Raw genomic sequence first — 24,232 nt, forward strand, 5'->3', positions numbered from 1 at the left:
AGCACTAGGATTTAAGAAGGTAATAATGTGGATCTGGAACTATTCACACTGTGGGCATTAAGCTGTGATTAGGTGATCTGAGCTCTCTATAATAACCAGATTCATTGCTTTTGGCAATATTAACATATAAGGTTACTAAGGAACACAGACAGACTCGACTTAGAGTTCTTCCTATATCACTTAGCTCTTGTGAGATCTTAGCTTTGATTTAGGATTGTTCTGAGGATTCAGTGAGGCAGTCTATATAAATCACAATGTTAGCCATATAATAAGTGCTCAATAAATATTTGTTCCTAATACTAGTTGTATCAACAGTTTGTTCATTAAAAACCCTGAAAGTTGGCCAGGTACAGTAGCTCATGCCTATAATCCTAGCACTTTGGATGGCTAAGGTGGGAGCATTGCTTGGGGGCAGGAGTTCTAGATCAGCCTTAGCAAGAGCAAGAGCAAGACTCCATCTCTATAAAAAATGGAAAAATTAGCCAGGTGTAGTGGCACATACCTATAGCCCCAGCTACTTGGGAGGCTGAATCAGGAGGATCACTTGAGCTCAGGAGTAAGAGGTTGCAGTTAGCAATGATTGTGTACTTTAGCTGGGGCAGCAGGGGGAGACCCTGTCTCAAAAAAAAAAAAGAAAAGAAAAAAGAAACCCTGAAAATCATCTCTATATTTGTTGATTTCAAAATGGTTGAATTTTTTTTTTTTTTTGTCTAGGTGGGGATGGAGGTTAGGAAGGTACTATATACAATTTATGAAAACACTGAATCCTTAGGGAAAAAATGAAAGGTTTTTTTTGAGGTAAAAAGTCTGAGACCTATTGCAGGAAAGGAGGTGTGGGGTTTAGTCGGGCGGGTTGACTACTACATAGGTGCAGAGTGGAGCAGCCGGGGAAGTGTATCAGAGAGAAAGCTCCTCACCTTCCCCCACCCCTGCAGCCTCTGTGGCTGCTTGCAGGAGCTGGGACCATTATGTAAGACTCAGCTCTGCCCTGCCTTTTAATTTGTCCATTAACTGTAAGTGAGAATCTGGTCTGCTACTCAGCTATAATTCATTCGTTTTTCAAGATTTATATAACAATGCTTTCTCTCTCAAGACGTGCCTTGCAATTTCAATGTTTTAATGTGTATTTAACCCCATTAGTTCTTTTTATCTTATCTATTCCTTCAGGTAAGCAGTCAAAATCAATTCACATTTATGTGGTGGGTCACTGTCAGTGAGCTGGGAGGAAGTACAGAAAAGGGGCTACTTAGAAATAGGGCTTTTTCTCTAGTTCACCCTTCTTTTCCTCCCTCTTTTTCTTTTTCTCGTAAGCATATATAATGTGTTTCTTAGGATTCTAATTTTTTCTGAGTCACAAGCCCCTGTAAGAATCTGGCGAAAGTTATGAACCCTCTCCTAAGAAAAATGCACGTTCACGCATATTCTCACAGATCCTCGGAAGCCCATTCACCCTAGAAATCCATGCACCCAAGGTTGAAAAGTCCTTTTTTCCATAAATAATGCTAGTATCAGAGGAAATAATAGCCAACTGGTGAGGAATCTGCAGTAAGCACAGACCATACAGACCTGATGTTCCTTTCTTTTAATTTTTAATGATTTCAAGCAAACTCTGTATAAATTTCAAGCACATACCAAAGTAGATTTGCATAATGAATCATCATGTACCGATGACTTGGCTTCAACAATGAACACACCATCTTGTTTCATCTATGTCTCCATCCAGTCTCCAAGTCTCAGACATTTCATCAGTAAAAATTTCAGTGTGTATCGCTAAAGATAAAGGACTGTTTTTTAAATGAAATAGCTGCCATATCACAAGATGATTATTATGCTTAATAAGTAACAGTAATTCCTTAATATAATCAAATATTCATTTAGCTTAAATTTCTGTGCCTTGTAATTCTTTTTTTTTTAATACTTGGTTTATTTGAACCAGGATCCAAACAAGGTCTACATATTCACATTCAAGCTTGACCTTTTGAATGCTTTGGCTAATGGTTATTGACAGTGGCTCTGTTTTCTTTGGCAAGACAAAGTGGAGGAACAATTAGTCAATGAATTTAGGCTGTGGTTAACCAATCTAAATTAAGGAAACTACAAACAACAAGTCAATTTCGTAACCTGAATTTTTCAGATGATTAACCTTTCTCTTCATATTTTGCTTTTATAGTCTTGGAGTCAAGAAATCAATCTTCTCTTCCTCTTGCTCTCCCTCTCTTCTTTTAGATTTCCACTGTGTTTTGTGCTGTGTCAGGTGTCTGTGGATAGTACTAAGTACTGTTATCCTCTGGATATTAAAAACTAGTGGGGATGGCCGGGCGCTGTGGCTCACGCCTGTAATCCTAGCTCTTGGGAGGCCGAGGCGGGCGGATTGCTCAAGGTCAGGAGTTCAAAACCAGCCTGAGCAAGAGCGAGACCCCGTCTCTACTATAAATAGAAAGAAATTAATTGGCCAACTGATATATATATAAAAAAATTAGCCGGGTATGGTGGCGCATGCCTGTAGTCCCAGCTACTCGGGAGGCTGAGGCAGAAGGATCACTCGAGCCCAGGAGTTTGAGGTTGCTGTGAGCTAGGCTGACGCCACGGCACTCACTCTAGCCTGGACAACAAAGTGAGACTCTGTCTCAAAAAAAAAAAAAAAAAAAAAAAAAAAAAAAAAAAAAAAAGAAAACTAGTGGGGAAGCCAACATGAATAATTATTCATATATATAATTTTCATACATACAGTTTTATGAGAAAATATATGATCAAATATCAAATAAAAAGTTCATAAAACTAAAAAATATTTATTGACATTTATTAGGTACTTACTATGTGCTATACATTGTACTGGGTACTAGATACATAGTGGTGAACATAAGACACAGTACCCATGCTCCTGGAACTTACAGGCGCACAAGTTATAGTGGTAAGCTACTGTAATGGGCACTGGGAAACAAGGATGAAAAATACGTGGTTCTTGCTGTCAGGGAATTCATGATCTAAAAGGTAAGGTAGGTAAGCAAATACCATGAATCTAAAATACAGCTCAGTTTTTTCCACGTAAAAATTATTCCTCAGAAAGGACTCTGTGCGACTCTTAACAACTTAGCTGGAAGTGAAAACTGATATTCCTTGGGGAATTGTGTTAACTTACTCAAAGAGTCCATGGTGATGAGGAAGACACTGATGTTAAAGGTGCATTTGAAGATTTTGAATACCATTATTTCATAAAATGTGAAAAAAGTAATATTTCTAAATTAATATTTTATATGTATGTAATTTTTCGGTTTCATCTCTAAATATTTTAGTATGTATTTCTAAAAGATAAGGATTCTTGAAAAAGAAGCATAGTATCACCTAAAGAGAAAATTTCTTTAATATTATAAAAGTTCTAGTCAGTATTCAAATTTCCAATTGTCTCATATGTCATATTTTTAATTTTTTAAATACTTGATTTTTTAGGAACAGTTTTATGTTCACAGTAAAATTGAGAGGAAGATGCAGAGATTTTCGATATACTTTCTGCCCTGACACATGCCTAGCTTCCCTCATTATCAACATCTCCCACCAATTTGCTGTAAGTGATGAACTACATTCATGCATCATTATCACCCCAAATCCATATTTTATATTAGGGTTCACTCTTGGCGGTGGACAGTTTTGTGGGTTTGAACAAATGTATCATGACTTGTATCCACCACTATAGTATCATACAAGTATTTTCACTGCCCTAAAATCCTCTCTGCTCTACCTATTCATCCTTCCCTACCCACTGACCCCTGACAACCACTGATCTTTTTATTGTCTCTGTAATTTTGCCTTTTCTAGAATGTCATATAGTTCGAATTACATAGTATGTAGCCTTTTCAGATTGGCTTTTTTCACTTAGTAATATATATTTAAGTTTCCTCTATGTCTTTTCATGGCTTGATAATTCATCTCTTTTTAGCACTAAATAATATTCTATTGTCTGCATGTACCGTAGTTTAGCCATCCACCTACTGAAGCACATCTTGATTGCTTCCAAGTTTTGCCAATTAGAAATAAGGCTTCTGTAAACATCTGTGTTCAGATTTTTGTATGGACATAAGTTTTCAATTATTTTAAGTAAACACCTGAGGAGCACAACTGCTGGATCATATGATAAGAATATGTTTAGTTTTGTAAGCAGCTGCCATTTGCATTCTCATAAGCAGTGAATGAGAGTTCCTGTTGGTCCACATCCCCTCCAGTATTTGGTGGTGTTGGTGTCCTGCATTTTGGCCATCCTAATACGTATGTAGGTAATTTTTTTTAAGATTTCAGTTTGTTTGAATCAGGATCCAAATAAAGTCTACACATTGAGATTGGTTCATTGTCTCTTCTAACCCAGCTCTAATTCCTTTTAGTAGAAAATGATATTTTAAAAGACCATAATCTAAGTGCCCATGACATTCATTGCTGCTGGTTCATCATTTTATCTAGGCCTTTTGAGAGGACAGAGTCTGGATTTTGCTGACTGTATTCCCATCGTGTTGTTTTTTCATGAAACTCTATTTTACTGTATTTTCAGCAACTTAGTATTTGCATTTAGAGGTTTGATCAGATTCAGGGACAGTTTATTTGGTAAGATTACCTTATAGGGTGGTATGGTCTCCCATTAGGAGGCCTATAATGTCTGGTTGTCTCTCTTTTGTGATGTAAGCTGCTGTTGAAAATCAGTGCAATGCATTAAAGATTACAAAATAGTGATGTTCTATTGCTCCTTTTTTTTTTTATCATTCCTTTTTCATTTATTCTCTTCCATAATGAGAAACTATTTTCATCTACTCTATGGTACTGCTCTATGGTACAATTTATATAGGAAAGCTCCAAATAAATTATTTACCAGTTTTCAAAATAATGAGTTGGTTTATTAGCATTATCCTTCAATGGTGACCAATTAGTTAATTTTTAAAGTGACATTGTGAGCTCATGGATCTTCATATATTTGATATATTCAGTTTGTGGTAGGTATTACCCTTTTTGATGCTCAAATTGCCCTAGTTTTGGCAAGGGACCACTTTAAGTTGGCTTCTGAGTCCTTTTTACACAACTCTAGTTGACTTTGAGTGCTTCCTTATTGTCTGATATGACATTTAGACTCATCTAGTACATTTCCTGCTGAGACCTATGACCAGGCATTTCTCTGAGGAGCTCCAATTCCTTTTATTAGAAAACAGTATTTTTTTTTTTTGCAAATTTTATTGCAGCTTTATTATTTTTTTTTTATTTTAGCATACTATGGGGGTACAAGTGTTAAGGTTACATTTTTTTGCCCATGCCCCTCCTCCCCCATTGAGTAAGAGCTTCAAGTGTGTCCATCCCCCAAACGTTGCACATTTTACTCGTTTGGTTGTATATACCCATCCCCTCCTCCCCCCTTCCACCTTCCCGACACCGGATAAATGTTACTGCTATATGTCCACTTAGGTGTTGATCTGTTAATACCAATTTGCTGGTGAGTACATGTGGTGCTTGTTTTTCCATTCTTGAGATACTTCACTTAGTAGAATGGGTTCCAGCTCTATCCAGGAAAATACAAGAGGTGCTATATCACCATTGTTTCTTAAAACTGAGTAGTACTCCATAATATACATATACCACATTTTATTAATCCACTCATGAATTGATGGGCACTTGGGTTGTTTCCACACCTTTGCAGTTGTGAATTGTGCTGCTATAAATATTGGAGTGCAGGTGTTTTTTCCATAAAATGACTTTTGATCTTTTGGATAGATACCTAGTAGTGGAATTGTTGGATCAAATGGTAGATCTACTTGTATGGCTTTGAGGTATCTCCATATTGCTTTCCACAGAGGTTGAACTAGTTTGCAGTCCCACCGGCAGTGTAGGAGTGTTCCTCTCTCTCCGCATCCATGCCAGAATTTACTGTTTGGGGACTTTTTGATAAAGACCATTCTCACTGGAGTTAAGTGATATCTCATTGTGGTTTTGATTTGCATTTCCCTGATGATTAGAGATGTTGAACATTTTTTCATATGTTTATTGGCCATTAGAAAACGGTATTTTTAAGAGACCATAATCTAGGTGCTAATGATACTCTTTGCTACTGAATAATCATTTTTATTTAGGCATTTTGAGTGGGCAGAGCTAGAAAATATAAAATTTATAAATTTAAAAACATTTAAAAATAAAAATACATCATATAGTCTTATTGGTACTTCCAATTCAAATTCAGGACTACATGGTTTTTACTTACCTTTTTTCTTATTAATACAACTATATCTCCTTTCTCCCCTATTGAGAATCTCAGTTCTCAATCACATTGGGAGTGACAGAATAAGTTCACATAGCTACTTGTTTGTTTTATCTCACAATACACAATGGCCTCAGAATACCAGTACCAACCCTACAATCAACAATATGATAACTAAATAGCAGTTTGAGATCTTTTAAAATTTTTAAATTCTTTTTTCCTTAAGAGTATGTGCCACTAAGGATGTTTGTTTTAATGTTACCTGGAATAATTTCTCTTGGAATAGTTATCCCATCAATTTGGCCTTTGCTTTCATTTTGTTTTTGATTTTTGGAAATTGCTTTTTTTCATACATACCGTGGAATATTAAGGGAACTGCTTTTTAAATTTTTAAATAAAATTTTGTGAATTATTTATAAAATAAGGTATATTTTAAAAAGTCTAACTTCTTTCCTTGTCTCTTCTATCCTATTCTCTCCCTCTTCTATAGGTAACTATCTTTTTTGTGGCTTATTCTTCTTCTATTTTATTTATTTTTTATTTTTTTTTGGAGACAGAGTCTTGCTCTGTTGCCCACGTTAGAGTGCTGTGGCATCAGCCTAGCTCACAGCAACCTCAAACTCCTGGGCACAAGGGATCCTCCTGCCTCAGCCTCCCGAGTAGCTGTGACTACAGGTACATACCATGACACCCCGCTAATTTTTAAAATATTTTTAGTGGAGACTGGGTCTTGCTCTTGCTCAGGCTAGTCTTGAACTCATAAACTTAAGCAACCCTCCCGCCTCAGCCTCCCAGAGTGCTGGGATTACAGGCATGAGCCACCACGCCTGGCCTCTTTATTTGTTTTTAAATAGAAGCAGAGGCCCGGGGCAGTGGCTCATGCCTGTAATCCTAGCACTCTGGGAGGCTGAGGCGGGCAGATTGCTCTAGGTCAGGAGTTCGAAACCAGCCTGAGCAAGAGCGAGACCCGTCTCTACTATAAATAGAAAGAAATTAATTGACCAACTAATATATATAGAAAAAATTAGCCGGGCATGGTGGTGTGTGCCTGTAGTCCCAGCTACTTGGGAGGCTGAGGCAGCAGGATTGCTTGAGCCCAGGAGTTTGAGGTTGCTGTGAGCTAGACTGACGCCACGGCACTCACTCTAGCCTGGGCAACAAAGCGAGACTCTGTCTCAAAAATAAATAAGTAAATAAATAAGTAAGGAAAATAAATAAATATAAGCAGATACCTATATTCCAATACCTTTTCTTAGATAGATAAAAGGTAGAAAACAATAATGTTTTTTCCTCCTTGCTTTTTAAACTTAATATCTTGGAGATTTTTCCATGATAGTAATAATATGTAATTTTAAATACATCTATAAAGCTAAATTAATAACTAAAATATTCTAAGGAGATATTCAACTATTTTATTTACTTCCCTAAAAGTTTGTTTATTCAAATTGGCCTCAAAAACTTTTTTTGAATCTTCTTATTGGGAATATGGATTGCCTTATGTTCAAGATTATCCTATTTGGGGGCAAAGATAGTTACTACAAAATAATAACATTAAAATAGTAAGCTGGAAATTTGAGCAGCATCTGGAAGGAAAGTGAGGATTTAGTTTGCTAGAGAGTTTGGGGAAAGGGCATGTTAGATGGCCAGATGACCAGACAGTATGAGCAAAGGCATGAAGGTTGAAATGTATGTAGTGCCCTTGGAATCAGTCAGGCTGGCTAGAGTTGCAGGTTTTAGAAGGGAAATAGATTGGCAAGGAAATGGGCTAAGAGTTTTTTGAGATAATTCAGGGTCTTGTTTTTAAAATTTACAAATAACAATTGTGCATATTAATGAGGCACCTAGTAATGGTTCTATACATAAAATGTATATTGATCAGATCGGGGGAATTAGTATATCTATCATTTCAAACATTTATTAGTTTGTGTTGGGAACATTCAATATCCTCCTTCTAGTTATTTGAAACTATATGATATTAATATATTATTGTTAACTATAGTCATCCTAGGCAGACTAGAACTGAATCATCTTTTCTAGCTGTAATTTTGTATCCTTTCACAAATCTCTCCCTATTCCTTCCTTCCCTTTCCCTTCTTAGCCTCTAGTATCCTCTGTTCTATTTTTTTACTTCTATGAGATAAGCTTTTTTTAGCTTCCACATATGAGTGAGAACATGTGGTGTTTGCGGCTTATTTCATTTAAGGTAATGTCCTCCAGGTCCATCCATGTTGCCATGAATGACAGGATAGCATTCTTTTTTATGGCTGAATAGTATTCCATTATGTATAAACATCACACTTTCTTTATTCATTCATCTATTGGACATCTAGGTTGATTCCATATCTTGGCTATTGTGAATAGTGCTGCAATAATCGTGGGGGTGAAGATGTCTCTTTAACATATTGATTTCCTTTCCTTTGGATAAATTCCCAGTAGTGGGATTGCAGGATCATATGGTAGTTCTATTTGTAGTTTTTTGAGGAACTTCCATACTGTTCTTCATAGTGGCTGTACTAGCTTACATTCCCACTGACAGCATATAAGAGTTCCCTTTTCTCTGTATCCTTGCCAGCATTTTGTGTGTGTGTGTGTGTGTGTGTGTGTCTTTTTGATAATAGCCATGCTAACTGAGGTGAGATGACACATTATGGTGGTTTTGATTTGCATTTCCCTGATGGTTAATGATGTTGAGCATTTTTTCACATATTGTTTGGCCATTTGTATGTCTTCTGTTGAGAAATATATATTCTTTCAACAAATATTTATTGAGCACCTACTAGGTGAAAAGTCTGTACTAGTATACAGTGGTGAGGAAGACATATATTATCCTTCCCTCAAGGAGCAGAAAGAGACATTAATAAGGAGAACAGCAGTGTGCTACAAAGGTATATAAATGGCAGGGGGTGGAGGTTTGCTTAGCTTAGTTTGGAAGTGAGGGGGTAGTTAGGGAAGGATTCCAAGGAAGTGTATTTAGGCTGAGATCTAAGAGATGATGAATAAGTATTAGCTGCTGGTAGTGAGGATGGAGTATCAGGGAGAGAATGTTTCCAGGAAGAGAGAGCAGCACTTAGTAAGGAAGGTGGATATGGTTCCAGAACTGAAAAAGTGCCCAGTATGATTTAAAGCTTCAGTCCCCAACCCCCCAGGCAGCAGACCGGTATCAGTCTGTGGCCTGTTAGGGACTGGGCATAGATCTCCGGGTCCCCACCCCAGCCCCTTCCGTTGGTGGAAAATTTGTCTTCCATGAAACTGAAGGGGGGGAGGGGTGGTGCGCACAGCAGGAGGTGAGCCGTGGAGGGCGAGGTAGCAAGGGAAGCTTCATCTGTGTTTACAGCTGCTCCCCATCGCTCGCTCGCATCGCTGCTTGAACTCCACACCCTGCCCCATCATGGAAAAATTGTTTTCCATGAAACCAGTCCCTAGTGCCAAAAAGGTTGGGGACAGGGTTGGAGAGTGTGGGGTAGAGTGGATGACAAATGAGATTAATTTTTAGAGAAATCGCAAAGGAGGATTTGATAAGAAAAGGGAACTAACTCCCTTAAGGCCCTCAATACACGTGGAATGAGTAAATAAGTAAGTTTGAAATTTCAGATGTGGGCTAAGAAATGATGGTGCTATGGTAGGAATAAATAAATAAGCACAGGGTGCTAATTTTGGAAGGAAGGTTAGTTTAGTTTTAGACACATGGATTGTGAGGTATGGCATTCCAGTGGCTTATCAAGTACTGAGCCACACGCTTTCAGGCTGCTGTTGAAAGTGTAAGACTCAAGCTAAGGAAACAAAAAGGTAGAGAGCTCTTCCTTGGGAATTATGGTCAGAGGAAGAAAAGGAGCCTTAGGGTGAGACAGAGAAGACCTGCTAAGAGAAGCAGGATGGAGACTTTCAAGACAGCCTGGCAAACAGGCTCAAATGCTGCAAAGAGGTTGAGGAGGCTAATTTACACCAAACGAAACAGCCTGTTTGACAACACTTGCAAACACCAACATGTTATACAGAGGTATGGGTGGAGTAGGTAGGTGGAAAAGGCATGGGATCTGCAGTCAGAAGACCTGGGCTCAGTCCAAGCTCTGCATGTTACCACACTTGTGACCTTGGGCCATAATTACTTAATGTTCTCCAAGTCTGAGGCTGCTCATTTATAAAGTGAGAAAGAAAATGGCTGTCATACTTGCATCTAAAAGGTATTGTGAGGTTCATATGTAAAATTATATGTGAACCATTGTGTTTTCCCCCAAGTATCTCAAAAGGGTTTGGCACACACAAGGTATTTAAATGAGTGTTTGAATGAATGTATATGTATTACTATCCCTACTTATTTGTGTTTAAACAGAGACCAGACGAAGAAGCTGTGGTGGATCAGGGTGGGACCAGTACAATTCTTAACATTCACTATGAGAAAGAAGAGTTGGAAGGTAAGAACTGCCATTCTGTGTGATCAGGGAAACTGGCGAGAGGCAGCCTGGTGTGGTGTCAAGAGACCTGAGTTTGAGTCGTAACTCTTTCTCGCTAGTTGTAAGACCTTTTTAGCCTCAATTTCCTCACCTGATATATTAACAAATAACTTGTTCCTTGAGAATGTGAAGTACTCTTAGTTCAGGGCATTGGTTCTTGAAAACTGCCTGGAAATATACACAAAATTTCAAAAGAAAATAAAATACAAATAGTTTTAAAAACTCAATTTGGCTGTAAAACCCCATTTTTACCCCATTTCCTATATTTGCTCTAACTATACCCATTTCTGCCTAGTATTCCCATCTAAACAAGAAAAGGGGAAACAGGAACATGCCTGTGACATACTCCTATGAGTTCACAACACAAAGTTATACAAAAACCCAACTGGTGTGGAAGGAAGGAAGAGGCATTTTTGTTGACCTGCTCTGTCTAGTTGACTTTATTAAGGCTCCTTTTCCTCTCTTTGCTCCCCACACGACATGTGTGGTGTCCTGCTTTCCTTTTCCCTGGGGCCTAGTTGGAGCATTAGCAGTTGGACGCATACCTGGCCATGGTTTCCTGATGACTGGTGATGCTCAGTTTTGTTAGAGGAAGGCTCAAGTCCAGTATAGCTTTAATGAGAAGCCACATTTGGCTTAAAAGCCTTTGTGAAATCTCTGCAGCATCCCTTGTGATGTGGCTGTGATACAGCAACTTTCTGATCGAGACAGCATGTGAAATGTTCTCTCTGTACTGCTTGTTCCCGTGACAGTTTTTTCGTCAAAGTTGTACAACCCTCAGAGAAAACTTGTCCTTTGGATGAGGAGAACGGAAGTAGTAGAGGCTGACTCAGCCTTTGGGTCTGTTACCATGAGAACTTATATGAGTGGCTCTGTGGAGGTCAGTGGTGTTTGAGGATATCAAGGTCAAGTTTTCCAAGTTATTTTGACCAGATGGAAGAAGAGCTAATGTGAGTTTCAGCAATTGGGAAAGAGTGGGAGAAGGAAAGGGTGTGGAGTGGGAGGCTAACACTTGTTGAATGCCCCTTGTGTTTTAGGCATTAGATTAGGTACTTTATACAAGTTGTCTTTTTCATATTTATAGCACACGAGGCAGGTAGGTATCATTATCCCTATTTTACATGTGGGGAAACAGCTGAGGGTCATATAACTTGATAGCTGGTGAGGCTGGGATAGAATCCTGCTTTTTTCCAACAGATCAGAATCCAAAAAAAAAAAAAAAAAAAAGAATCCTGCTTTTATCATTCTGCCATACTGCTTGCAAGGGAGGACAGTATCCAGCATTAACCACCCAACTTAATATCATGCTCCATCATATAAACATTTTTATATGTTGCTTCTGCTTCTTCTGTCTGGATAATCCTGTGGTCTCTCTGCCCTTTCATGGCACCTCAGGCTTGTTATCAGTTTAGTTATCAGTTAAGTTATTTTCATGGCACATCATGTTGTTATCAGTTTAGTTATCCTCCAGCAAGCATCCACTTGACCTTTGCCCTCAGCAAGGAGATAACCATTTATGAACACTCTTGTCTAATTGGGAGTAGAAAAATAAATCTGGGCAAGCTCTCTTGAATCCTGAGGTCTGGTTCCATCCACAAGGTCAGCTGAGTAATTGGCAGCAAGAGCACCTTCTCCAGATGACATCATCTGTTTCTAATGCTTGCTCTACTTTGTTGTAAAAGAAAGCTGCCTATGATGATGGCATTGCTAGGGCATAGTGTGTTGGGAAATGGTGCTTTATACACAGACTTTTCTGAAAACTAGAATCTTGTCTATGTTAGCACTTTTTAAAAACGCACTACAGGCAAATGAAGGACAAATGGTGCCTACTCCTCATGCCTGTTGTGGTTCTAGAGCAATTCCGGAGAAGAGAAGAGGGAATTGAGATTTGCTGTAGAGTTGGCTGTGCTGCGGGTTCCAGCCAGACTACTCTGAAGAGCAGCCATAGCACTCAGTGAGGATATACTCAGGGTGGTGTTGCCTCCTGAAGGTGTAGAATAAAATCAGTCCTATTTTGATGGAAAACAGAAGTAAACTGTTCTAATTCAATATACATGCTATGATACAGGGTTCTGTGGCTGCAGAAAAGTCTCCATGTCTTCCTTACTCTTTATTCCATACCTTCTGCCCACATGACCTTTTTAACCGATTTCCTTACCTCATTTTTAGAACTATTTCTGAGATTTAGTCTCTGGACATTGTTAGAAGCTTTGTAAATATGAGCCTTTTTGCATAATTTAATTCTATCAGCAAGAGAAGTGGCATTGAGCCATGATGTTGCTTTTTTTGTGTGTATGGGAAGAGTCAAAAACAAACACCAGAGCAGCTTTCCAAAGATAAACTCAAGAAGAACAAGAGTTCATGATGTATTTCAATGGGACTCTCCCAGTCCCAGAGGAACATGGGCAATTGCTTTAGTTAAAGGAATGGCTCTTTTCATTTTTTCTGACAGATCATTATTCCTGATTAACTACTAGATTTATAATTCTTGGAGTAAGTTTAATGCCTTCTAATAAGTTTTTAAGAGCTAAGAGCTATTTGATCATATTTGAAACTTAAAAAAAGGCTTGCATCTGCTTCACATGTTAGATTCCCTGCTGTGGTTATTGACTTTGAGTCAACCGGTAGGCCCAGAGGAGCAGAACACCCTATTGTATGTGCTAATGAGCTCTGTGTGAGTGCCTGGCAAACAGTGTGCATGTACTGTATTGTATGCTGGTATGCCCAGTCTCCATCTGCAGGGTGGGTCACACCTATGGTTTCTGTCCTGCTCCACACTATCCAGTGACAGTTCACTAATGACTGCTCTCTGTATGTGTATACATACATATTATAAATATATACACTAAAATTATATCTTTCCTATAAGTTTTACTAAATTAAAATACTTTATTTGTACACAGATAGCCCCAAAAGATTAGGTTGGATGGCTGACTGGAAGAAAGAATGGGGAATTAGATGGGAAGAAATGGGGTTTGGTTGGTTCAGTAGGTAGGTGAGGGGGGCAAAGACTGTAGGTAGGAGAGCAGTTGAATGGCCAGCAGAGTGACCATAGGATTAGTTTAGTAAAATCACTAGACTGCCAGAATCTAGTTAGATGGACTGGATTTTATTGGTGCTAAATTCATTTCCTAGTATTTATTCATTTATCATCTTTTCTGCTAATTTCACTCAGAAAATCCCAATCCCTGCTTCAGAATCCCCAGCCTAAAAACTGATACCTAATTTTCTGACAGCTACTTCATCCTTCTTAGCTCTGACTCCCTGCTGAGCTTGTTTTCATTTCCACCTGTTTTTCTGGTATTTTCAAAAGGCAGGCACTATGATTGGCTAATGTTTGTGAGATTTGATTGGTCCAGAAAGACTTCATAGAGAAGGAAGTCATCTTTCTCTAAGATTTAAGCTTTGCCCTCCTTCCTGCAGAATCATCAAAGGCATCTGAAGGATGTCTTCCTCATTATGCCTGAGAGCTGCCTAGTGGGAATTTAGATATCAAGCAAAACCCTATGTTATTCACTCAATACACATTTACTGAACCCTTTCTATTGTTTCTTTCTGTAGCAATAGGTAAAGATAGTGAGAAAAACCGAACCATCATATGTTTTCCAAAGAATGACCTAGTCTGAGCCTTTCCTAGGTCTTGAACGTTACAACCTGGGAAGTCATTTGGTCCAACCCTCTTGTTTTACTTTAATAGTAACAGTGAGTAAGTTAACCAATAAGATGAGATCTAATAACACAGGTTTTAATACCCAATCACTGCCTCTTTAATTTCTCTCTTACAATTAAATGATACTAGTAATATACCAGTGTGACCCCAGTGGAAGTATTTGAAATGTGCTCAAGGAGAAGTAGAAGGTCTAGCCTGGCCAGTAATCCTCTGGAGGGTTTTCAAGGAAGGGGAAACCCATGGTTGGGATGGTTCTATTGAAAGACTGAAAGTCATCCTTCACTAGGGCTGTTCTTAACCTAAGTCCAGCTATACCTACATGCTCCAGATTTTACAACACCCAGGTCACTATTTAGGGGCCAATTGAAGTGGTTGTCTAGGATCTAATTATACTTTTCATAGCCTATGAATTCTGCATGATCTAACCCTGCCTATCTTTCTGCCCTCTTCTATCTCCTTTCCTTCCCTTTTCCTCCTTGCTCTGGCCCTACTGACCATACTCTTGCCTTGGAACCAGCCCCTCATATTCCCACATTAGGGCCACTTGATCTTCCCTCTCCTTGTAATACTCTTCTCCTGGGTTTTCTCATGTCTTCTTCTCTTCACTCAGATATCCTTTCTAATCATCTGAGCTCAAGTCTCCCTTCTCTACCTTACCCTTACTCCAGACACTTGAGCACTTTACCTTATTTTGTTCATAGTAATTATCAGTATTTAAAATAATATATTTTTTTGTTTTCATGATGTCTGTCTCCCCAACCAGAATATGTGTCTTGAAGACTTTATGCCAGGTGTCCTCAAACTACGGCCCATGGGCCACATGTAGGTGTTTTTGCCCGTTTGTTTTTTACTTCGAAATAAGATATGTGCAGTGTGCATAGGAATTTGTTCATAGTTTCTTTTAAACTATAGTCCAGCCCTCCAATGGTCTGAGGGACAGTGAACTGGCCCCCTGTTTAAAAAGTTTGAGGACCCCTGCTTTATGCTGTTCACTACTATATCCCAGCCCTATGGCACAATTAGGTGATCCCAGATTGCTGCTAATGCCACTGCCATGTGGGTTGATTGTAGTAGTGTACTACAGGGACTTCATTAACATACCGTAGTGGAACACAATTGGTTAACAAATGGTCTTTTATTAAAATAGTATTCAATTTGGTCTTTTCACACTTTATAGTTTATCCTGATACTGTTTGGAATTCCACATCTTAGCAGATGACCTCCTCTGGCTCTATATTTCTGTTTCTATGAAGTTTCAAGATGACTACATTATGCTCAGACATCTGCCTATTAAAAATGTCCTGAGATGTGCATGAGGCAACACAGGACCATCCTGAGACAGGATGAGGGGAAGAGGTGTGATTCCTCCAGATACTAAAATATTTTATCCTCCTGCCTCTCAACATTCTAACAAATCTCTGGCCGTCCTCTCCTCTAATCCTCACTGGTTCTTTTTTATTTTGTTTCATCACCATGGAATTTGGAAAACAGGAGAGGGCAAATAACTGGAGGGAGAAATGGAGAAAGGGGTGTTAGAGCGGCACCTGATGCACTTTAACCCCACTTGGGAGTGGAGAGTACTATTCAGGAAGTTGATGCACAGTCTTAGGAAACCCCATTGCTAGGAAAAGAAGATGAGGACATGGCAACTCTTCCTGTAAAGTCTCCTTCTCCGGAAGTCTTTTCTAATTAAGCTTTCCATTGTCATATCGGTCAGGACCTTCTTCGTGCCCCCATACCCTGGTGAGTACTTATTCACCCTAAACACATTCACTTTCGCTACATGTTCCTTTTGTGGCCTCTTTCAGCTCAGAGTCAGAGGCCTTCTTAGGTCAGATTGTGTATTCCTGCGATGCCTAAGGGGTTATGGGGGATGCATTTAGGAGAGATTCCATTGCCGAACATTTGTGAAACAATGACTGGTATAAGACATTGCACTTGGTTATGTATGGATTCTGAGAGGAAGGTCTAATCTGGGATGTTGGGGAGCTCACAGATGAAGAGTAAGTGATAAGATAGATAGCTGCTTAACTTTAATGCAAGGCAGAAAATAAGTGCATAAGAAAAGTGTTAGCCAAGAGCTCTGGGAATTTACAGGAAAGAGGTGGCACATCTGATTGGGAAAATCAGAAATAATACCACGAAGGAAGGTATGTTTGCAGTGAACCTTAAATGAGTCAAGACAGTGTCGAGAGAGCATTGGCACATTTGTGGAATAGCAGTTTGGTTGAGGTAGAGAAAAAGAGTGTGAGATGCTGGTGGGTACAGCAGCCAAGACTATAAGGAGGGGATGGAGTAAAAACCAGGTGTTGGCTGGATGCAGTGGCACATGCCTGTAATCCTAGCACTCTGGGAGGCTGAGGCGGGTGGATCACTCAAGGTCAGGAGTTCAAAACCAGCCTGAGCAAGAGTGAGACCCTATCTCTACTAAAAATAGAAAGAAAGTAATTGGCCAACTAAAAATATATAAAAAAATTAGCTGGGCATGGTGGCGCATGCCTGTAGTTCCAGCTACTCGGGAGGCTGAGGCAGTAGGATCACTTGAGCCCAGGAGTTTGAGGTTGCTGTGAGCTAGGCTGATGCCATGGCACTCACTCTAGCCTGGGCAACAGAGCGAGAGACTGTCTCAAAAACAAAACAAAACAAAGAAAAACCAGGTGTCTGTTGCTGGAGTAGATGCAGAAGTTGTATGTCTCTAGATTTTTTTCCCTAGAATATTTATTCTATGTGAGCATGTAGAGTTTCTACCTGTATTTCACTTAAGCTGATCACTCAGTTATCTTAGAGGGTTTTTCTTTTTATTTTCCCATTGAATGTATAATTTGTACTAAAGGAAGGAAAGACTAGAAAGGAATCTAGAGACTGAGCATGAAGAGGGCTGAATTTATACAGGTGAGCCATGATCAGAGCTGTGACCAGAGGGTTAGTTTGTAGGCTTAAATAGTTAAATTAGTGTGGAAGGCAGGAAAGAGGTTCCTGGTTTGTTAAAATGGGAGGGAAGGCCGGGCGCGGTGGCTCACACCTGTAATCCTAGCACTCTGGGAGGCCGAGGCGGGCGGATTGCTCGAGGTCAGGAGTTCGAAACCAGCCTGAGCAAGACCCCGTCTCTACTAAAAAAAAATAGAAAGAAATTAATTGACCAACTAAAAGTATATATACAAAAATTTAGCCGGGCATGGTGGTACATGCCTGTAGTCCCAGCTACTCGGGAGGCTGAGGCAGGAGGATCGCTTGAGCCCAGGAGTTTGAGGTTGCTGTGAGCTAGGTTGACGCCACGGCACTCACTCTAGCCTAGGCAACAAAAGTGAGACTCTGTCTCAAAAAAAAAAAAAAAAAAAAAAAAGATAAAAAAAAAAAAATGGGAGGGAAGAAAGGCTCAATACCCCTAATCTATAGGATGTACGACGAAGGGCAAGGGAATAGAGCTGCAAATTTAAGGGAACTCTGAGGTTTCAAGAAAATTGAAATTCCTTGAAAATTGAGAGAATGGCAGTGCCACAAACAGAAACATGGAAGAAATGAGTATGAGCCTGATTTGAGATGGAGTGTGTAGATAAAGATTTGGAGGTCATTGTAGAAGTGGACTTTGAAGTCAGGAGTGTGGATAGCACTAAAAGCAGAGAAAAAAAGGGCCAGGGACAGAAACCTGGGGAGCCGTCCCTTTGCGGACTGTGGAGGGACAGAGAAGCACGGTCAGAGGAGTGTGAGTGAACCAGAAGAGGGCAGTGGTGCAGGAGCCAAGGGAGCCCAGAGCACCGGGGAGGAGGACTTGGCCGAGGATACTGCCTAACATGTGGGGAGTTCTCAAGAAAGTCTTTTGTGGCTGGTCTGAATGTACTGAGTTATCTCAATTTATTTTCACAGTCAATTACAGATTGAACTCCTTATTCTACTCTCTCCCTCCTCACCACTGTACTTGACTAGTCTTAAAAAAAGAAAGTCTTTTGAACAGAATGGAGAAAGATATAAGATGATAGAGATTCGGTGATTAAGTGGTGTCTGGTGTCCCTGATGAAGGCAGCTTCAGTCGAGAGTGGAGTCAGAAGGCAATGAGCCAGGTGGTGAGGAAAGGGAGTTAGGTTGGCTACTGTTCTTGAAAGTAGTTTGACAGAGAAGGAAAGAGGGCAGGGCAGGAACTTGGGAGAATAGCACTGCGGATGGAAGGTTTCTTTTTTTTTTTTGAGACAGAGTCTCACTTTGTTGCCCAGGCTAGAGTGAGTGCCGTGGCGTCAGCCTAGCTCACAGCAACCTCAATCTCCGGGGCTCAAGCGATCCTACTGCCTCAGCCTCCCGAGTAGCTGGGACTACAGGCATGCGCCACCATGCCCGGCTAACTTTTTGTATATATATTTTTAGTTGGTCAATTAATTTATTTCTATTTTTGGTAGAGACGGGGTCTCGCTCAGACTGGTTTCGAACTCCTGACCTTGAGCAATCCGCCCGCCTCGGCCTCCCAAAGTGCTAGGATTACAGGCGTGAGCCACCACGCCCGGCGGAAGGTTTCTTTTTAAGATATGTCAGGAGAAGCCTGTGGAAGGGATGGAAAGAAGAGACTGAGGTTAACTGAAGCAGTAGGACTCCAGAGGAGTGGGTGGTGATGAGATCAAGAGCCATGCCCATTAGCTTGGCAGAGGAGAAGCTGGGGAGTAGAGCGAGCCAGGTTGAGATGGGGATATGAAGGGCCGAAGTCTTCTCAGTAAAATCTGAAGTAAGGTCACCTGCTCAGAGGGAGAGAATGTGGATAAGGTTGTGGATCTGAAGACAGTGGCTAAAGATTAGAACAGCTCTTGTGGCAGAAGATGTGGGGAATGGGCCTGAGATCTAGAGTGCTGAGCAGTAGTGACCTGGCAGAAATGGAGGAAGACCCAGGTGCTGTGTGTTGGGTTTGTAAATCACATTCACACACGTTCTTTCTTTCTTTTTTTTTTTTTTTTGAGACAGAGTCTCGCTTTGTTGCTCAGGCTAGAGTGAGTGCCGTGGCGTCAGCCTAGCTCACAGCAACCTCAAACTCCTGGGCTCAAGCAGTCCTCCTGCCTCAGGCTCCCGAGTAGCTGGGACTACAGGCACGTGCCACCATGCCCGGCTAATTTTTATATATATATATTAGTTGGCCAATTAATTTCTTTCTATTTTTTATAGTAGAGACGAGGTCTCGCTCAGGCTGGTTTTGAACTCCTGACCTTGAGCAATCTGCCCACCTCGGCCTCCCAGAGTGCTAGGATTACAAGCGTGAGCCACTGCGCCTGGCCACGTTATTTCTTTTGATCTTCATGACACACTGTGAGGTTGCAGCCAAGTGTAGGACAAAGGAAGAGACCTTCAACTCCGAGATCTCTGTATCTTTAGTCCTGGAAGTCTTTGAAGTTTTGTCATTCTAAAGTTGTGACCAGGCCAAAGAATTGCAATCTTTTTTCTTAACTATGCCAGGCTTCTTTTACAAAGTTCTCTCCATAGACCTTCTGCTTCTTTCCAGGTCACAGAACTCTATATGTGGGAGTTCGGATGCCGCTGGGCCGGCAGAGCCATCGGCACCATCGCACCCATGGCCAGAAGCACCGGAGACGAGGGCGGGGCAAAGGAGCCAGCCAGGGGGAGGAAGGCCTGGAACCCCTGGCCCATGGTAACAGCTTTGAGAAAGAGGGCGGGTGTCCATGGCCTGAGGTATGGTGAGGCTGAGGGGACGTTTGAGGGACATAAGTAGGTGGTCTTGATTCTCTAGCTTTATGGTAGGGTTTTCAGAGCTTGCTTCCAAGAAGAATGCCTCCCAGCATCAAAATTATCTTCATGACAACTTCACAGTTCAGGCCCTCCAAAATCAATACCATAGTAGGTAAGATCCTTTGCTAGAGAATTAGCCATTCCTTTTGATCAAATCTGTCAGATTTCCAGTTTCTTGTGGGTTTTCCACAAGTGGGTTAGTTCATAAATTTTTCCTCCTATGAAACTATTTCCACAGAATAACTTTTCTCTGAGAATAAAGAAATCTTTTTGATCTACATTCAGGATTGTCTTCTATATATTCCTCAAGTTGTTAGGTAAGGCAGAATGCTATTTTTATTCTAAGTTTGAGGCTAGGAGCAGACCTTTCTTTTTGGTTGATTTTCTAGACACACCATCTCAGCGTGTTCAGTTCATTCTTGGCACCGAGGAGGATGAAGAGCATGTGCCTCATGAGCTGTTCACAGAGCTGGATGAGATCTGTGTGAAAGAGGGAGAAGATGCTGAGTGGAAGGAGACAGCTAGGTGAGGCCCTAAAATACCTGCATCAAGATCTGCTTGGGAGGCAAATGTGTACCTTTCAGCAAGTGACAGGTCTGCCTGCCTTTTATTTCTTCTTGAGAGAAGTGATGCCTGATGTTCCAGAGTCTCCTGTAGGAGTCTTGGTGTTGGCCTCTTTATAATGCCTCTGGTCACACCTATGCCAGGTAACCTGGAACATGGGATTGATGACATAAACATGGGATGTTCAGGGGGTCCTCTCTCATATGCCTGGGGCTCAGAGTAAGTTTATGGGCTATTTTGATATTGTAGGTCTGGTGCAGAAGATGTGGGCAGTGCCACCTTGGTCAGGATCTTGTCCAACAGATGAAGCATAGGTCCAGACTTTTTCTGCAGATGAATCATGGGGTCACTTGGGTTTTGTCTCACTGGCAGTCCCAGAATTTTTGAGATTTTAACTTCCTCTGGCACAATTCAACCTTACAAAGACCCTTGGGATCATAGCCAGCCCACACTAGGCTTCCTGGGTTAGCTGTAGAGTGATGATGCTTGTCTGAGATTTAAATCCCAGGATAACTAGAAATCCCAGGATAACTAGAAATCCCAGGATAACTAGAAAAGCACGGCTCCAGCTCTCATTGAAACAGCTCTTCCTGAATGCTTGCTATATCGTCAACATTTTCTACAGGTAGAAAGATCTAAATAGGCCAATCAATCTGGTAACAATTGAAAAGGCAATTAGTCTTTTGTCATTCTGTCTTTGCAAATTTCTAAAGGTCACAGAGGACACTGATAAAAAGAAAAATGCTACCATTTTATTAATGTGATTTGTCAATGTGTCCAAGTGATATAGATTAGATCTGTTTTTTAATTGTGCAGGTGATGCATGGTCATTATAGAAAGCTAGAAAATAATGATAAGCAAAAAGAATAAAGTGAAAATTATCTGTAATCCTACTACCCCAGGGATAATGAGGAATATGATATTTGGTATCATATTCATGTACGTGTTTCTATTTTTAAATTTTTCTTTAAATAAAAATGAAATTAAGCTATAGTCAAACTCGCACTGTTCTATAACCTGCTTTTTTCCACTTGCCAATTAATTAATTACCAATTAGATTTTATAATGTTCAATATGACTATTCAGATATCTTTATGGCTTACATTACAGATTCTTTTGAAAATTTCTCATTTTCTTGCCAGCATCTGTTACTCTTGAAAAAAAAAAGAAAGAAAATTCCTCATCTTCTATCTTTGGCATGCAGTTATGTGTAATGCTTTCAGGTGGCTGAAGTTTGAAGAAGATGTTGAAGACGGGGGAGAACGCTGGAGCAAGCCGTACGTGGCAACCCTTTCCTTGCACAGTCTCTTTGAGCTGAGGAGCTGCCTTATTAATGGAACAGTCCTTCTGGATATGCGTGCAAATAGCATAGAGGAAATTTCAGGTAAGAGTAGTAGATAAGGGAAAACAAAGGAACTTCTGTGTAAATTTAAGAAGTGTGGGGAAAAAAAGTGTGGTGTAGCAGAAAGAATAAAGTGGACGTGTGTCCTTGGACAAGTCACAACCTTCCTGGCCTCAGTGTCCTCAGCTGTGGGATGGGTTTCAAATTAATTAACTAACTACTCTACCTATTTCACAGGCTTATTATGGGATTCAAATATCATGGTGTTTAGTCTTCCATTTGCCTGTTCATTCAGCAAACGTTTATTTTGTATCTACTATATACTTGATAATGTGCTAGGAACAGGGGAATAAAGATAAAGAAAGTTCCTACCTTCAAGGAGCTTACCTTCTAGTGGGGGAAATAGCCATGGGAATAACAATTAAAATAAGTTCAATGACACAGATATACTTGGTAATAATTAGACAGAGGGGCAACTTGATAGTTGAGTAGAAAAAAAGAAGTTAAAGAGAATTTTAAAATTTTCAATATGGCATCTAGGGCAGACATGCAGGAAATTGAGCCAAGGTATGTGGAGGAGGGATGTCTGATGGAGTTTCCTCTGATTGAGTGTTAGGTTACTATGTTTGGGGAACAAGGTTGGAGAAACACCAGGTTGGAGAAACAAGGTTGGAGAAACTGGGGGCATGTGGGGACTTTTCCCTTGGATTGGGTTTGTTTGGCTGGGTAGGTTAAATAAAAATTTCTCCAAACCTTTCTCCATTTTAAGTATCTAAGTAATTCTGCCTTTCTGGGGTCACATGAGGACCCAGGGAAGGGTTGAACACTGATGGGATCCTGTGTCCCCCTCCTTTTTTAGGAGGTGCCCCCAAAGTGCCACTCACACTGCCTGGGAAAAATGGAGTTCCGGTGTTCACCACTGGGTTGCATCTATACTTTGCTAGCTTTTGGCTGTGTGTCTGAAATCCCATGAGAGTCCCGTAAAAGGTTTGTGTAAGGTAGAAGAATCCCTGACAGCGATTGAAGCTGATTATAACTCTGTGTAAACAGGGAGCCATTGGAGAGCTGTGAGCAGGGTAGTAACCAATCAAATTTTGCATGTTAGAAATACAATAATGATAGCAATATGGAGAGTGAGTTGAAGGGAGATATGGATTAGGTTGTTGCAGTAGTTCACACAAGATGTCACCTACTCTATGGGCAGTGGCAGTAGAGGATAGAAAGGAGAGGAGGTAGTTTCCAATGAGATTCAGGAGGTAGAATTGATGAGACTAGTTTGGAAGATTAGTTGGGAGTAATGAAGGGAAGAGAGTTAAGGATTCTGGATTAGGTGGCTGAGTGTCTGGAAAATAAGCAGGCCTGGTGGGAAAGATAATGGGTTTGATTTTTTACTTATTGAATTCTAGGTGTTTGTGGATGAAGATATCTAGTGAGTAATTGGAACTTTGATCTGGTGCTTAGGGGAGATATCTGAAGAACTGGGATATAATTTCAGGGGTCCTCAGTTCATAGGAAGTTTGTATTTATAGTCTCGGAAGGTGTTGAAGTTATTAAGGGAGGGAAGATCAGAGGACTGAAGACAGAAAGCAGGGGAACTCTTTTTGTTGTTTTTTGTTTGTTTGTTTGTTTTTTGGTTTAGAGACAAGGTCTCACTTTGTTGCCCAGGCTGCTGGAGTGGTATGATCATAGCTCACTGCAACCTTGAACTCCTGGGCTCAAGTGATCCTCCCATCTTGGCCCCCCAAAGTGCTGGGATTACCATGCTTGGTGGGAACTCCACCCACCATGCCTGGTGGGAACTCCAATTTAAGGGTGGCTGTCGAAGGGTTGTGGGTGGATTAGAGGAAGAGAGGTCAGTCAAGGAGACTAAGAAGGAGTGGTCAGAGAGGTAGGATGAGAATCAGGTAATGGCCATGAAATTGGTATTCATTTCTTAAGATTGCTGTACCAAATTTCCACAAATTTGGTGGCTTAAAAGAACAGAAATTTATTCTCTCACAGTTCTGGAGGCCAGAAGTCCAAAATCAAAGTATTATCAGCTCCATACCCTCTCCAAAGTTTCTAGGGGAAAATTATTCTAGGGGAGAAGCTTGCTTCCTCTGGCTTCTAGCTTCTAGGTCTCCCTTGGCTTATGGCTGTATAACTCCAGTCTCTGCTTCTGTTTTGATGTGAATTTCTCTTCTATGTCTCTCTTCTATGTGCCTCTTATAAGGACATTTGTCATTGGATTTAGGGCCCAACCCAATGATCCAGGATGACATTGT

At 40.5% G+C, this 24,232-nt stretch overlaps 1 protein-coding gene across 1 annotated transcript in view; it reads left to right on the forward strand.

Moving 5' to 3' along the window:
- Positions 1-24,232, forward strand: part of SLC4A8 (solute carrier family 4 member 8) — a 77,187-nt gene that overhangs the window by 6,300 nt on the left and 46,655 nt on the right. The window contains exons 2-5 of the mRNA XM_012762581.3: positions 10,554-10,635; positions 19,818-19,964; positions 20,452-20,587; positions 21,850-22,010. Coding sequence (XP_012618035.2) covers positions 10,554-10,635; positions 19,818-19,964; positions 20,452-20,587; positions 21,850-22,010 — 526 coding nt within the window. The remainder of the gene's footprint in view (positions 1-10,553; positions 10,636-19,817; positions 19,965-20,451; positions 20,588-21,849; positions 22,011-24,232) is intronic.

This window comes from Microcebus murinus, chromosome 10 (assembly GCF_040939455.1).
Source record: "Microcebus murinus isolate Inina chromosome 10, M.murinus_Inina_mat1.0, whole genome shotgun sequence".
In the NCBI taxonomy this organism is placed as follows: Eukaryota; Metazoa; Chordata; class Mammalia; order Primates; family Cheirogaleidae; genus Microcebus; species Microcebus murinus.